General features: G+C 47.2%; 5 protein-coding genes across 5 annotated transcripts; 3 read left to right on the top strand and 2 right to left on the bottom strand.

The window, feature by feature from the left end:
• Nucleotides 1–544: 544 nt before the first annotated feature.
• Nucleotides 545–4,851, bottom strand: JR316_0003314 (Mitochondrial escape protein 2; the record flags this gene model as incomplete). The annotated part of the gene is made up of 17 exons (XM_047889087.1): nucleotides 545–755; nucleotides 815–920; nucleotides 981–1,190; nucleotides 1,257–1,389; nucleotides 1,687–1,946; nucleotides 2,002–2,067; nucleotides 2,127–2,409; nucleotides 2,462–2,631; nucleotides 2,680–2,737; nucleotides 2,787–3,259; nucleotides 3,312–3,554; nucleotides 3,603–3,749; nucleotides 3,798–3,861; nucleotides 3,913–4,197; nucleotides 4,244–4,330; nucleotides 4,380–4,677; nucleotides 4,733–4,851. The coding sequence occupies 17 exons, from the start codon at nucleotides 4,849–4,851 to the stop codon at nucleotides 545–547; spliced, it is 3,213 nt and encodes a 1,070-aa protein (XP_047751461.1).
• A 105-nt stretch (nucleotides 4,852–4,956) lies between these two features.
• Nucleotides 4,957–8,767, top strand: JR316_0003313 (uncharacterized protein; the record flags this gene model as incomplete). The annotated part of the gene is made up of 4 exons (XM_047889086.1): nucleotides 4,957–5,619; nucleotides 5,675–5,753; nucleotides 5,801–6,435; nucleotides 6,488–8,767. 4 exons carry the CDS (start codon nucleotides 4,957–4,959, stop codon nucleotides 8,765–8,767), a joined length of 3,657 nt encoding a protein of 1,218 aa, XP_047751460.1.
• A 978-nt stretch (nucleotides 8,768–9,745) lies between these two features.
• Nucleotides 9,746–11,849, top strand: JR316_0003312 (putative trafficking protein particle complex subunit 13-like protein; the record flags this gene model as incomplete). The annotated part of the gene is made up of 4 exons (XM_047889085.1): nucleotides 9,746–9,802; nucleotides 9,868–9,924; nucleotides 9,978–10,421; nucleotides 10,482–11,849. 4 exons carry the CDS (start codon nucleotides 9,746–9,748, stop codon nucleotides 11,847–11,849), a joined length of 1,926 nt encoding a protein of 641 aa, XP_047751459.1.
• A 233-nt stretch (nucleotides 11,850–12,082) lies between these two features.
• On the bottom strand, nucleotides 12,083–13,908 carry JR316_0003311 (V-type proton ATPase subunit H; the record flags this gene model as incomplete). The annotated part of the gene is made up of 11 exons (XM_047889084.1): nucleotides 12,083–12,209; nucleotides 12,267–12,368; nucleotides 12,419–12,544; nucleotides 12,596–12,759; nucleotides 12,811–12,898; nucleotides 12,948–13,055; nucleotides 13,109–13,285; nucleotides 13,336–13,401; nucleotides 13,451–13,526; nucleotides 13,577–13,778; nucleotides 13,831–13,908. 11 exons carry the CDS (start codon nucleotides 13,906–13,908, stop codon nucleotides 12,083–12,085), a joined length of 1,314 nt encoding a protein of 437 aa, XP_047751458.1.
• Nucleotides 13,909–14,055: 147 nt separating this feature from the next.
• JR316_0003310 (54S ribosomal protein L17, mitochondrial) lies at nucleotides 14,056–15,096 on the top strand (the record flags this gene model as incomplete). Its single annotated transcript, XM_047889083.1, has 4 exons — nucleotides 14,056–14,089; nucleotides 14,142–14,719; nucleotides 14,776–14,886; nucleotides 14,938–15,096. 4 exons carry the CDS (start codon nucleotides 14,056–14,058, stop codon nucleotides 15,094–15,096), a joined length of 882 nt encoding a protein of 293 aa, XP_047751457.1.
• Nucleotides 15,097–15,145: the final 49 nt, after the last annotated feature.

Genomic DNA, 15,145 nt, shown 5'->3' with positions numbered 1-15,145 from the left:
TCTCTTCATTAACGTCCAGCACGACAAGTGTCCAGGATGAATATCGAGTGGTCGAGCATTGGTATCCAGTATGATGTACAGTGGCCATTTCGGCTGACTCGGTGTCCTGCCAACTGTTCAGAGCCCTCCGTATCTGTCTCAGACCGGATTCAATCTGTCCAGTAAGATACCAAAAATAAAAGCCCACTGTTCTGTCGTCGAATTACCTGTGAGATTATGCAACCCATATATTTCCATATATTTTGCATTCAAATAGTGGCATAGGCTTCTGAAATAGGGGCCAATTTATGACGCTGGACAGTGCAATCATCTCCTAGCACAATGGAAAATTTCCGTTCTTACTTGATGTCCAAATGATAAATTTCTCTGTGCACAACAGGCGTGTAGTTTCGCTGGATCAAAGTTAGGGTAGTTGGTTGTTGAAGCAGACGCAACCATTTAACAGATTGAAACAACAATCGCATGCTACAAGTGGTTTAATGAACACAGATCTAAATGCTAATTATACAAAATTGTATATCTTGCCCCGAACACGCTATCCACTTTAATTTTCCAAACTGACTTCATATTGATCTCTCATCTGGATATCATGAGCAGATTGCCCAACGCTGTCGACTTTTCGGCCAGTGCCCTCCGCAGTTGCACCAGTCTTCTCGAGATTGTGTGCCCAAAGAGCTGCACCAATAGTCGACGTGATGTTAAAGAAGAGTCCAACGACCGGCACGAGGTTGAGTGCCAGCGCGGTTGCGCCGAACCTAAATGAATTGGCATAAATGAGTCTGGACATGCAAGCCTGATCAATACGGAAACCTACGCCGTGTAAGCACCTCTTCTTGATTCGACAAAGGAATGGCGAGTGTCCTTGTCGTATTTCTTTAGTTGGAAGTAACGAGCGTGAAAACCAGGCCCCGTTTTAGCGCCTGATCAGAAGGGTTAGTACTTGTTACTATAAAATATAACATCGCACTACGTTGTCATACCATTGTACAGGAGAAACAAAACTGTCCCAACAGCTGGAATGGAATTAAGAGGAAGAGACAAGACATATCTCAAAATTCCGTCCTTCGAAAACCGATCCAAAGGTTTTGTGAGGGAGCGCCCAAGGACTTTAAAACCTGTTGAACTAGAACGGATCTGCCTTCCGCTCTCTACCAAGGCTTGGTGACCTTGTTGCAGTAGAACGGCGTCGACTACAATGAAGTCCAGGTGTTTAGAACAAATATAAATGCTGGGTAAGCTGAATAAGGATAGCGTACATATGCGGTCCTGAGCAGTATTCAAAAAAAAAGCTTTGGAGACCACCGAAACCAAGACATAGGCTTCCGACAAAACCATTAAGGCTGCTGTGATGAAAGCAAATGGCCCCGAGAATAGAGCACAGAATGCGACCTGCGGAAGATATGTGAAGATAAATAGGCCCGCTGTTATGCCTACTGAGGTGAGTACCGCTTTAAATATCACTGGAGCTATTGATTTGTACAGCGCTGGATGGGATGCAAGATAGGGGATTCCAAGAAGAGGGTATGACCAAGCGTTTGAGAGTAACGCATCCTTTGAGATAACGGCATACTCTTGAGCGATGTCAGATAATGTGCCTTTAACTGATTCCATGGTGAGATGAAGCATGGAGGAAGGAATGCGGTGGTATATATAGTATATTGTACATTACGCGTGACGTCATATCACCTGGCTAAGTATCTTCTTTAATTCCACGTTTTTATGCTCCAGTTCCTCCACCTTGCGCGTCGCGCTGTATAATTTTTGGCCAACCACACGGGTCCGCTCTCTACATCGGCTGGGTCGCATAAACCATTCTAACCTGTTTTCCTTTTCCATAGTGTCTATGAGTAGGGACAATTCCTGCTCGTAACCTTGGATCTTCGCTTCTGTATCTAAGATTTGTTTTTCGTTGTACGCGAGTTCTTGGGTGGCTCGGAATACTTTGTCTAGTTATGTCATCAGTGACACCCTTGACTAGCATGCTTTCATGTGAAAAATTACCATTGACAACGCGTTCAAACACATATCGGAATACCGGTTTGCCAGGTCGTATTGTACTTGGTCGTCCTGTTTATTGTCCATACACAATCAGTAGGGTGTACTATCTCAATGCCTTGTCCACATACCGTCTTTTGTGGATATTGAAATCAATTCAGCATGCTCCATGCTTCGCAGAGCATTCTCGTCTCCCTTGAATGGGAAGTCAACTAGAATGTCGTAATATCCCGTCTCAGGCTTCGTCGAAAGTGTCTTAAGCACCTTCCAAGCCTGATAGCGCGTCCAGGGTAGATTTTTTGCATCTTCTGCATCCTCCCCAAAGGCATTCTTTCGTGTTTCAGCTACACCACGACTGATTATATCGTCAATCGCCTCCTCCACCGTCATTCCACTCCGGACTTTGTGAATTAGCTACAAAAACAATAGTCAGTAATTTAAACTGAATAATCTTTCATATTCTTACGCTTTCAAGGTCACTCGCACGGCCGCCCAGACGTTCGACCAAGTGTGTCTCTTGTGTAGATATTCCAATATCCACTCCAGCATCACTGAGTTTCTGCTTTACAAAGGACAGAGAGCTTTTTGGGTCTGCATCGGAAAGAGCGATGGAACTGAGAGGCTTAGTGGGCAATGCTGCTCATCTTTGGTCAAATTTGTGAAGCATAAAGAGCAAGATATTACCTTTAGCTAGCCTTTTTGAGTTTTCACGGTTATCACTGAGGACTACAACGTGGGCAATCTATGAAAGAAATAAGAATAAATTTAATGGGTAGAAAGATGTTTCGCACGTGGTTTTCGGTCAGTGAGGCTCCCCACTGAGACAATACATCCAAAACCTCCTCTTTGCTGGAGCTGCTCGCTGCAAAATTGCGAATGACCACAATTGGGAGTGCTTTGATAGCTTCAACGTCTTCCAGAGCCTTTTTCTTCCTTTGTGTGTTGTCTTGCTCTTCGGAAATATTTTTGAATTCATCAGAAGATAAAGTAATCTCCATATCTTCGCTGAACAGTTCATCGCCGATGCCAAGCTCACTCATGACTCCATTACCTGCTATACAATCCAGACGACCGTCATGCCAGGTTCCTGACATGATAGCATGACGTTTGCGCGCATCTTGGATGCGACGCGCTTCTTCAGCTTCTCTATCTTGTATCTGGCGCTGAATAGAGGCCCGATGCACGGATGATACGGAACGAAGGGCAACTGTAACTACGCCCAGAATTTGCTTGAGTTGTTCAGGAAGGGAGCTACTGATACCAGCTGATGGCATGTTTATTGTTTTTTCGAAGGCATAACACGGAATTGCACTCGCCTTTCTGTCCCATGAGACCTACACTGGCGAGATCTATAAGATTGCCCATAGAATTGACAAAGTTGAAAACCGGCCAATAACCGGTTTGTTTAGCCAGATCATCGACAAGGGACGAGTCAGATGGGGAGTTATTAAGCTCACGACAGTCGATGATGAGCGCTGTCCTCCTAGATTGTTTCAGTACGGAATTAAGCATCGTGATTTTGCCGCTCCCTGCAGGTCCATGCACGAAGGCGATAGTTGCTTTTTTGGGGAATAAGTATGTCGTCATTACAAAGTGACTTCACTCACTGGGCATGTCCGAGAGATATCCCTTGAGCGCGCTCTCAGCTTCTTTGCGTTCTTTCCACACCTCTTCCTCTAGTTTTGTAACGGTTTCATTGCGAGTAGACAGGCGGTCTACGGTATTAACGCGTAGCCATTCATAAAGTCTGAATTCTGGGGTGGGGTGTGAGGCAAAGTTCGTTTGTGATTCACAAAACGTACTTCGGTAGTCAAACCAATTAAGCATCTTAGCCTTTACCATCACAGAGCGAATGGGATCAAATATCTATAGGAGGCTCGTCATCACAGGTAATTCAAAGGGACAAAGACCACAGACGGTATAAGTCAGGGTACCAAGAAGGAAAATGATGATGGGCAACATGATTTTTGGGTGGCTTGACATCCAATTCCGAATGTCGTGAGCTTTGACGGGAGTGTCATACTGAGCGCGAATGCGCGTTTTAGATGGAGCAGACCCAGATGTAGAGGGAACTTCCAGGCCGTGGAGTACATTGCGAGCGATAGTCGCTGAGTGGACGTGTTGGAAGCTTATCAACGAAGAGCGGAGGGTGCCTGCGGGAACTGGGGTAGGAGGAGCCAGGTCGCGTATCCGTCCAAAAGGCTAATGAGGATTAGCGTATGGTTTCCTGGACTTTCGAAACACTTACGCGGCATAGTTCATAGAGAGATTGCTCCTGTATATCAGGTCCATCGAACGCAACTCTGAGCAGAGGGGAAGCGAAGCGATTCATATCCTGTCCGACATTATGACGTAAGAAAGACGGCGACATTTGACAAACGCACCTCTTTCCAAGGAGAACCCCTCACTACCCATAGTGTCCCAGAACGCACACCCGACCATGATGGAAGACCACCCTGCTTTTCAACTTCCTTTGACAGCGCTGCCTGGAGTGCAGACCATTCCTTTCCCTCTTCCAGATTGGACGGAGAGTACGAAAAACGGACAAAAACTCCACCATCCTTGCGGTGCGGCTGAATTTCAAGTGGCTTGAAGCCGTGCACTGAAGAAAGTCCTTCAAGTCGGGATTCGAGCGTACTCAGAAGGTTGTCTTCACGTAGAATGCCGATGTAATGACGGAAGCTAATGATAGCGATTGAGAACAAGCAGCCTCAGGGACGAATTTCCACGAACTTACTCCCAGAGGGCTAGTTGTACTGGAAAGACAGAATCAAGATAGAGCCATGCCTCTTTCTTAGGAGCGACTGCCGCTGCCGCAGTGGTATAGGATCTGCCCAGGGGCAGGAGTCTCAACATTATAATGAGAGCAAAAGGGGTGACGGTGTTACAGTGACAAACTTGTGACGATATTGGCGGTGAGTTTGCGGTGTGACGGTGACTCCTGTTTTGTCTCCGACGTCGATGGCGTCGTCGTCGAGCAGTGAAGAATATGGGGCTCGACGTCCCAATCGACTGGTTCGTCATGACTCGTCTTTTTTAGGCACCATCAAGCACATCGTAACCGCTCCTCTCAATTGGTTTTCCACTCAAGATGAGGACGATGCGCCGGACAGCTGGGGGAAACGTCGACGAGCGGATCCCTCGGTCAGCCCGCCCGCCAACGATGAGGACACCCTTTCCCATCGCTCGAAGCGTTTGCGGTTACACAGTCCCCCTCAGGCCCAGCCTCCTGCTCGTAGATCCTCTGTCGTTCCTCGCGCCGCGTCAGCGGTTCTACCTTCTTCCCGTGCCACCCTTTCCCCTCGTCGCCCAGGTGCTATTGCTCGTACAATGTCCATAGACCCTCCTCGCCGCGACGCTGCCTTTAATTTTGCTCAGGACCCTCTCGATGATATGGATATGCTTGTAGATAGGAACTCGCGGCCTCCTTCTCCCCGGCCTTCTTTCCGGATGCGTGCATCTCTGACACCTCAGCCTCAACAACCTCCCCCGCGCTATATCTCAGAGCCTCCACCTCTCAATAACCTCGTGTCGAATCCCACATTTCTCCGTCCTCCGTCATCGGCGTCGCACGAACCATCACCTGGCCCAACCTTGGGTACCATCGTAGAGTCCGCCCGCGCGGTTCGTTTATATATATATAGTTGTCAATTACCCTTCTAATATTTACTGTCATCAGACTAAATCTCCCACTCGTCATCAGCATAGCGCGTTACATATCTCTTCGACTGTTCCTGAAGATGAGGAGGATAAGGATGGTATGTTCTCGCTCGATTAAATTTCATACCCCTGCCAACATTACCAGCCCCAGCAGAACGTGTGCTTCAAAGGCTCGATCTTTACAAAACGCCTCTGGTACCCACTCGACTGCGTTCATCGAAAATACCAGCTTCGGTAGCTGCTACTAGGACCCCAGAAATGTTCAAGTCTCGCCGTTCGGGAACTCTCGTTCTTATGCAAGATGATAGGGACCGCAGTGGCAGAAGAATAAGCGGAACTGGGAAAAGTCCACTGGTTAATGAGACAAAGCCATATGCTGGTGAGGGTGGAATGAAGAAGTTGCTTGCTCGTCGTAAACAGGAGGAAGAAGAAGACAATAATCAGAACGAAGGGGGCGAAGATGAATCCATTCCCCGTGCACGCCATCCCTCTCCTTCGCCCTCTGTCCCTGTTAATGTGCCTCCAGTTCCGAAAGATTCTGACTGGTTCTCCACTGCTGCTACTTCAGGCAATTCAGGCTCTTCTCTTCGTGTCGGCCGTGCCAAAACGTCTCGCAACCACATCCAGCGACCGTCGAAAACTAGGTTCTCGGCAGTGTATGACGAGGAAGCAGATGATGGCAATGACGATGACAATCAGAAAGATCGTCAAATGCTTGAAGAAGCTGCTAAGAAAGTCCCTGTTTTCGACATACCAGCTGGATTCTCTTTTATTAAGCCGGTATGTACTATTTTTCATTCATTATTTCAATTATTCAATTGCTACTTCTTAGGCGTCCTCAATCCCAACGGAAGGTCTGGAAAGCGCCAAAGAACCCCCAATTACGTCTTTGCCTTTCTCATTTTCCAAACCATCGACCGCACCACCGCCGCCAGCTGCCAGCGCGCAAACAGAGGTTCAAACAGGACCTACCCCTCCTCCTGTATCCAACCCTAAACCAGATGTGGTGAAGCCTGCCCTCCCACCAGTGCCAGTCACCGCCAGTGGCATTCCCAATTTCTTCGCTAGTTCTTCAGTTTTAGCCAAGGCAAAAGAGACACCTCCGCCCACGCCTATCCCGAACCTCAGCTTTACCCCCAGTACACCACCTTCCGGTTTGTTTTCATTCACTCCAGGCCCTTCGAACAAAAGCGAACCTGTGAAAGATGCTGAGAATCCATTCTGGGATGGGGACAAGAAAAAGGCCGACGAGCCCAAAAGTAATCTGTTTGATGGCTTCGGGAAGCGCTCCGACGTCGAACCGGTTAAACCCGGCTCGACGTCTATCTTTGGAGCATCCACCTCCGTATTCCCAACATTACCAAAGGCAACCACAGATTCAACAACCAGTTTACCGTTTTCTTTTGCCAAATCTGATGCTCCAAAATCAACTGCTACACCATCTCCGTTTGGCTCGAATCCGCCCCCTGAGCCTCTCAAATCGGCATTCACACTAGGAGCGCCTTCTGAATCCAAGCCTCAAGCAGAGTCGTCTACACCCAAGCCTCTGTTTGGTACATCGACTACGCCTTCGCTGTTTGGAGAGACGCCCAAAGCTGCTTCTACTGGCACCTTTGGAGAGCAGCCCAAATTTCCCAGTGCTGCACCAGCACAGTCTACTTCTACTCCATTTAACTTTGGGGCACCTGTAGTTTCGACGCCAACAGTGGCTCCTACCCCTCCTCCCCAGCCTTCAATTTTTGGAACGGCCGTGGATCCCAAACCCGAAGTTCAAGCACCTAAAGCTCTATTTGGTGGCGATAATTCTACTGGGTTCGCATTCGGACAAGTAGGTGCACAGGAAAAACCGGCGGAGGCAAAATCGACGCCATTTTCCTTTGGACAACCAGCTGTACCGGAAAAGTCTGAGGTTAAGTCAACACCTTTTTCATTTGGACAGCCAATTGCACAAGAGAAACCGGCGGAGGTGAAGTCGACACCTTTCTCGTTTGGACCCTCAACAGCCCAGGAGAAACCTACTGAGGCGAAGCCAGCATCTTTTTCGTTCGGGGTACCAGCCACCACAACCACTGAGACCAAACCTGCTTCACTATTTTCTTTCGGTCAGTCTGCGACCTCTGCAACACCTGCAGCACCAGTTGCGACACCTGCCCAGCCCATTAGCTTCAGCTTCAGTGGTGGAGGTAGCACTTCTGCAGATGTTTCTAATAAACCGTTGTTCATGTTTGGCCAGCCTAGCAGTTCGGCCCCCACGGCGCGCCCTGTCACACCTCCCAAGAATAATGATGCAGAGTTTAGAATGGAAGAGAGTCCTACGAGAGATTTGCAGCAGGTAAATGGCAATAAAACCGCAGCAACTTTGAATGGCGCATTTTCTTTCGGTACAAGCGGCTCTTCTACTCTTGGTGGTCCGTTGTTCAGTGGCATTCAAAATGCAACATCTACTACTCCTGCTTCTACTCCTTTCGGTGGGTTTGGGTCGACTTCGTCAGGCCAATCCTCGAATCCGTTTGGAGTAAAAGACAGTAAACCAGAAGAACCTAAAGGATTCAATGGCTTTGGACAAACTGCGGCACCTCCTATAAACACTTCTTTCAGTTTTGGGCAACCAAAACCCGCAGAAGATCAACGGCCCACATCTGGTGGTGGTTTTAGTTTTGGTGCAGCAACATCCCCTGCAGCAGCAACGCCTAATCAGGCATTTGCCTTTGGTGCCCCCACTTCGACCAATCCCTTTGGACAACCTAGCACGGCATCGGCTCCAAGCAGTCCGTCTACTTTTAACCAGCCATCCCCATTCGCCTTTGGTGCTCCTGCGGCTGCCCCCGCAACGAATGCCCCTTTCAGCTTTGGATCGCAACCTGCATCTCCTGCTGGAGGGGCAAACCTGAGTCTTCCCCAATCCTCAGGGGGATTTGGAGGTGCAGGGTTCGGACAACCACAGCAACCATCGTCTCCCTTCAGTGCACCAATTGCTCTTACACCTTCTACCTCTGGTGGAGCCCCTGGAGGTTCGTTATTTACTATTGGTGCAGCACCTGCGGCACCACCTACCGGTGGTCCTCGCCAGATCAAGAAGTTACCCACTCGCCGAACTACAACCAAACGGTAGCACACTTGGTACGGCGACGTTCCTTCGAGCATCGTCTCATTATAACTAAAAAACGCTAAAACGAACCGAAGCACACTATCGCTTCTCTTCCAAAGAATACTTTCGCACCTTGCAATATGGACTCCATTTTCGACCATGCTTGTTTACTCTCTCGTTTGTACATCATTCCCCTTCCGATAGCGACGTCAGACCCTCTTTTTCGAACTCAGGCCTGCCACCCATCTCTGGTTTTTCGTTTATCCTGAGCAATTGGCACCTTTTTTCGTGCAAGGGAGCCAATCGTCCGCCGACGACAGCGACCATCCTCGAGCAAATAATCGAATTTATGGGCAGCATGCGTCCGACAGGCTTCAAGTATCATTTGTATGTAGGATCTTTTATAGGAACTACATACCTCTGCGTCTCTACTACACACCAGACGGTTCATTTTTGGTGATACTGTCTGGTTATTTCTGTTCCCCGCGGCTCAAGGCCGACGTGAACTTGGGTTAATACCATGTCTCGGGGTTAACATACAGTTCCTTTGTTCTACTTCTCGCTGTCATTACCATCATCTACATTTCTTGTTTGTTACCATTTCTTCTTTTAAGCATTTTATTTCCAAGTGATTCTAAAGGTTGTTGTTGTTTATCAAAAGTTCTAGCATATATCGCAATACACTCTCCCACACCATCCCAAGGCTCTGTTTATCTTCAATTACATATCTTTATATTCCCTGCATAGTGTTCGTTCGATACCCTTCTCGCTTCAGACGAAGCATTCAACATCATTTTCTTTTTTCCAAGGGTCAGTTGTTTACAAAGCGATGCTTTCCATATTTGTATCTGCTGTCATCGTCACTGCATATTTGTATCTCAGTTGTGCTTGATCTAGAGTGTCACTTAAAACTACTGTTAAGAATTACTATCATTATCTCTCAGCTCTACCCGCAAGTTGTTATAGGCTTTGCATTACCTTTCCTAGCAAATTGCCGCGAATATGGCTACCGTCGATGGTCCAGGTCACTTGTTATCCCTCAAGGTTATGCGCGTCTCGGTTGGTGTTCGACTGCTACTACAAAAATGTCGTGATTGGCAGACTCACAATTCGTCGTCTGAAAGCGACCAGAGTTGGCTAGTGCATGGCAGCCCTTCTATTCCAACTCACCTTCCTTCTCTGTGGGCCATTTCCTTACATTCTATTTCTACGTTGATTTACATCGACCTCTTAGGCCCATTCCTCAGCAGCCATTTTGTCATTACAAGGAACTAAGCCCCTTCCCGGCCATCCAAAAACATTGCGGGATTTAACCCATGCTTCAGAACTATTAACTCTACCCTCCTCATTTGGTTCGATTCAGCTAGGAGAGACGTTCTCAAGCTGTCTCTGCGTCAATAATGAAACTGAAGTGGGAATAGAAGTGACCCAGTTCAAAGTGGAAATGCAGACGGTTACTAGCAAAGTTGTGCTGTATGAGATGGATGGTTTAGGTCAGTCTTTACCTGGCGGCGATACGCTAGAGCACTTGGTACACCATGAAATCAAGGAACTTGGGCAACATGTCCTTGCATGCACCGTCACGTATTCCCTGCCACCCAGTTATCGGCCTGTTCCAGGGGCTTCCGAAGAGTCGGATCCAACCCTTCAAACGTTCAGAAAGTTTTATAAATTTGCGGTAGGTTGACGCTTTGAACTGCTGAAGTTTTCGGGCTCATGAGATCCTAATCGAGCATAGGTCACCAACCCTCTCTCTGTAAAGACGAAAGTCCATACTCCGAAATCTCCCTCAGCATTGCTATCGGATAAGGAACGAGAAAAGATATTCCTTGAAGTTCATATCCAAAATTTGACGCAAGATGCTATCTGCTTCGAGCGTATGAGGTTGGAATGCACGGAAGAGTGGGAGGCAGTGGATGGAAATGTGTTGACTGACGAAAATGGCCATGAAGAAAGCATATTCTCTGGACCTACTGCTCTCATGCAACCGCAAGACATGCGTCAATATATATATATCCTAACACCAAAACACATAGGAATAACCCCTCCTGTACATGCTCCGGGAAGCATTATTCCCCTGGGAAGACTGGATATCTCTTGGAGGTCATCCTTTGGTGAACCTGGAAGACTGCTCACATCGATGCTTTCACGACGGATACCACTTATTGCCGCGCCTCAACCGGCGTCTGCCCTGCCCCCTTATCTTAAGCGAACTGTTGTAGGCTCTATTTCTTCGCGACCACAGTCTCCCTCAAGTAGTATGTCTCGTCCAGGAAGTCCGGTGCAGAGACCGGGTTCACCTGCTTTGAATCGTGGATCTATAAGTGCCATCCACCCGCAGTCTCCCCCTCAGGCTCTGCCTCCTCAAGGACCATTGATGCCTGAAATTGAAGCACAGCTAGTGGTTCGCCACATCCCAAGAGAAAGCATTTTGATAGAGAAAGTGTTTTCCATATCATGCGCGGTTGTTGTATCCAGCGGAATCCCATTAAACAGTAGTCGTCTAAAGCGCAGGGTCACACTGGCAATACAGCATGTTAGACCAAAGGAGGTACCGCCACCTGTAATTGCCCAACCGGTCGAACCGTTTAGCCCTAAAGTGCCATCAACAGGATTTTCAACACCGGTTTCCGCTTCGACGACCTTTAATTATGCACTTGCGCATCAAAAAATTCTCGTAGCGTCTTCGAAACCACCGCCTCAACAACCGACTGCATTGCAAGAAGTCGATCTTTCACATAATGATGCTAATCTCCTGCCACCTCCATACTTTGAGGGCGGATTGGATGAATTGAAGGTGTCTGCGCTATCCGGTGTTTCTTTTGTGGGGCCATCTGCTATATTTTTGCCTTCTGTAGAGATCGACTTGTCTCATGCACAGATCCAGGGGGATGATCTGGCCAAGGGACATGTGGTTCAAAATTTTGAACTTCCCTTCGTTGGACTCCGTAAAGGTTTTTCTAATATTGGTGGCATTCGTATTTTACTTGTAGAGGATCAGATAGTTGACGATGAAGACGATGTCGGCAAGAGCAATAGCAAATTGAAGCGTGCTCAAACACTCAAGGAGTATGATGTTATAGGAGAGGTATGGGTGTCTGCATAGATGGATTTTATCATTTTAATTTGTAATCCACTGCTTTGATTTGAATGTCTTGCTTCCTGGATATATTTCATCCCAGACCATTGCTTGTTGGATGTAGATTGAGGTCCAACAAGAAGAGATCTTAGTCCACATAGAGTCGTGATTATTATGTATTGATTGACTGCACAGTATTGGTCAAGTATAGTCCATGAAGTAAGGAGACCCAAATGGTCCGTAGTGTATCTACTACCATTTCAAACAGTAAGCCAAGGTTGGCTAATAAGCTGTTGTACTGAAAGCAAGGCACGATAGCGGACATCCGAATTGGGATGCGTCATCAGCTCCATGACTCTTGCTTTTCCTCCTAGGTCAGCGACAGATCTGGCACCGAATTGTTTCAGTGGGGTGCAAGGAAAACGACAGCAGGATATTACACACTTCTTTCCAGGACCGTAGTGCCTAACATACTGACCTACGTCATGAGCGGCAACGGCAAGTACAATCGGGTCTGAAGATTCTTTCAGAACCTTGATCAGAATCCTGGCAGGACATAATTAATACGGCAAATCATAAACAAGCTCAGTACTGACTTTAGTTGTTCATGATCTTTATCATTGAGCTTTGTTGCGTTCTCCTTCCAGAAATCATCAGATTCGTGGACTGGGGTCCATGACAAATGTCCAGAAGCAAGTTCTGATGTGTATTCATCATATGTTCTAATCCACATTTGAACTTTCAAGTTCATGGCAAAATTAAATAACACGTACGTCAGACTTTGGAACCGAGAATTTAACTCGTCTTTCAGGAAAAGGACATCTTCGATGATATCCTCATCTGAGAATTTTCTGGTTGCCAAATTTTTAACGAAAGGTAGTAGTTGGCAAACAAGCATGGCTGGAAGGTTCTGAGATGGTGCTTTTGTTACAAGGTTCTACACTAGGGAATAAGAATCCTGTGAAATGAAGAACAAATGAAAACAAACCCGGAAGGTTGCCACAATGACACGAATAACTTTCTCCTTGAGTGCACTCTGAGCAGTCTCAACCAAGATGGGTATTATATCGAATTTTCTAAACAACCATTTCAATGATTTTCAGGGGCAAGAAAAGGAGGCTTTACTTGTTGATCTGCTCTGCAATGTTCTGCTCAAATGATAGCAGCCACAAGCAAAACGAGACTTGGTAGCTCATTTGATTTCCTGGTGAGCGTTTTAGAATATCCATGAATCTTTAAATAAGATTTGAGAAATGATCGAGGAAATCGAATAAAATGTGACGTGCCCTGCAATGATGTTTGGAATCCGCCACACTTCTTGTCGACAGGCCTGACGCGAGAGGAGAGTTTCGAGGCATTGCACAGAGGTATCGCGTTTATTTGAAGAGGGGCCTTGTATGAAAGAGGACAAGATGGTAAGGAATGGCTGCAGGTATTGTGTTGGAAGAGGAGCGGGTTCTGCACTACTCAAAAATTAGCGTTGAAAGAAAGGCAGAAGAGGAATGTCGCAGACCTCAGAAATACTGTCAGAATCTGCGCAGTTTTGAGTTGTACGAACTCGTCTTGTGCTTCTAGTGCCCTGATTAGAATTAGCACAAGTGGCATTGAAGCGCATGGTGTGGATGTACCTCAGAAGAGGCGCATACGGAAGATCAGGATCTATCTGCGATGCCTTGAGAAATAGTGGAATACGTTCATCGTGATCTTGAATCGCGTAAGTAGGACTTTCGACGGCAAAGAGGCGATGCAAATACCTTGCAGTGCGTCGGTGATTAGAATAAGGAGACATTGCATAGTATCAACTCGCTGAAGTTTCTTAAGTAGGTTTAGATACAGTAGAGCATACGTTCTGCCTTCCGACAGAAGTACTGCTTCACATTTGGCCTTAGGCTGGCGGTCGACCTTCTTGATAGCGGCCAACTCCTCCAAGGTGATGAGCTCTGCTCGCTGATAGCCCTATATTGCAAATGAGCCAAAGCATGTGCAGCTGAAGTGAAACAGGCAGGACCTCCCATGGGACTAGCTTTGAGCGTATTCTTGCAGAATTTTCCTCTAGATACGCGCTGGAGAGGAGCGAAATAGACATTACTTGAGGGCGTAGTTCCAAAGGGCGGCGTACTAGAATCAGCCAAGTGAGGGGTCATATCACATGACCACAATTTTTGGCCTTGCCTTAATTCAGTTCTTAACACTTCACCAGGATTATCCTGCAAAGTTATCCTCCTTTTCTCCAATGCTTTCCAGGATTCCGTCGAGATGTGCAGTCGGTATGTTACTCCTGATATAAAATTTGCAACAGTATCTCACAGCTTTTCCAAGTCGGACCGTCGTTTCGACGTGGATTGGCTACAGAAGCAACAACGGCCAGCTCTCAACAGCCTTCCCCGAGCCAGTTGCCTTCAGAGCCCGCCAAGAAACCCTCTCGTCCGCATATCAAAACAGCCATTATTCTGAACCGTTCACCCATTCTTACAAGAACTCCGACGGCCTTTGAAAAAGCTTATTATAGCTACCAAGCCCGGATACGACGCGCTCTACACAACCCATTCCCATACGAGTTTTATTTCAAGCAGGGTACTTTACTGGAGACCCGTTTTAACCTTGAGGAACGAAAGCGAGAACGGCTTGCGTTTGGCCCAGGATTCCTGGAGAAGGAAGATATTAGTGAGGAGAAAAGGCAGGCCAACATTGCGGCTGTCGAACAACTGGCGCAGCAGGAAGGAGAGGGAGAAGAACTCATGCCCAGGCAGCACGAAGCCGATATTAAAAATGACCAGAAAAGCCTGGATCGTATGGGACAGCGCAACTTGTATTTAGTGGTCCAAGTGACGGAGAATGGAAAGGATATTTGGCGCTTCCCTCAAGGAGATGTTGAGAAGGGGCAGCTTCTACACCAGGTATTTGCGTTTTTCACCTTTTTGCCCGTATGTGTTTATAACAGACTCCATTACAGGCTGCACAGAAAAACCTGCTTGCCGTATGCGGCGACAAGATGGATACTTGGATTGTTGGGAGAGCGCCAGTTGGCGTACATAAACCCGAGCCACAGTCGGATTCACCAGAAGTGCGTATTCTAACCCATTGCAGCAAGATTACATTCCTAACGCAATTAAAGAGTGTCATATTCTTCCACAAAGCTCACATTATGGCTGGCCAAGTGGTGGCAGACGGCAAGAATATCAAGGACTTCCGATGGCTGTCATACCAAGAAATTCGCGATACCGTAGAGCCATCGTATTGGGAAAGCATCAAAGATATTCTCTCGGAGTTTTGATTATAAGTAATGTATATATGCGCAGTTAATATCTAATGTGCTCTCCTCG

The sequence above is a fragment of the Psilocybe cubensis genome, chromosome 3 (assembly GCF_017499595.1).
Source record: "Psilocybe cubensis strain MGC-MH-2018 chromosome 3, whole genome shotgun sequence".
Taxonomy (NCBI): Eukaryota; Fungi; Basidiomycota; class Agaricomycetes; order Agaricales; family Agrocybaceae; genus Psilocybe; species Psilocybe cubensis.
This window is presented reverse-complemented; position numbering and strand designations above follow the sequence as displayed.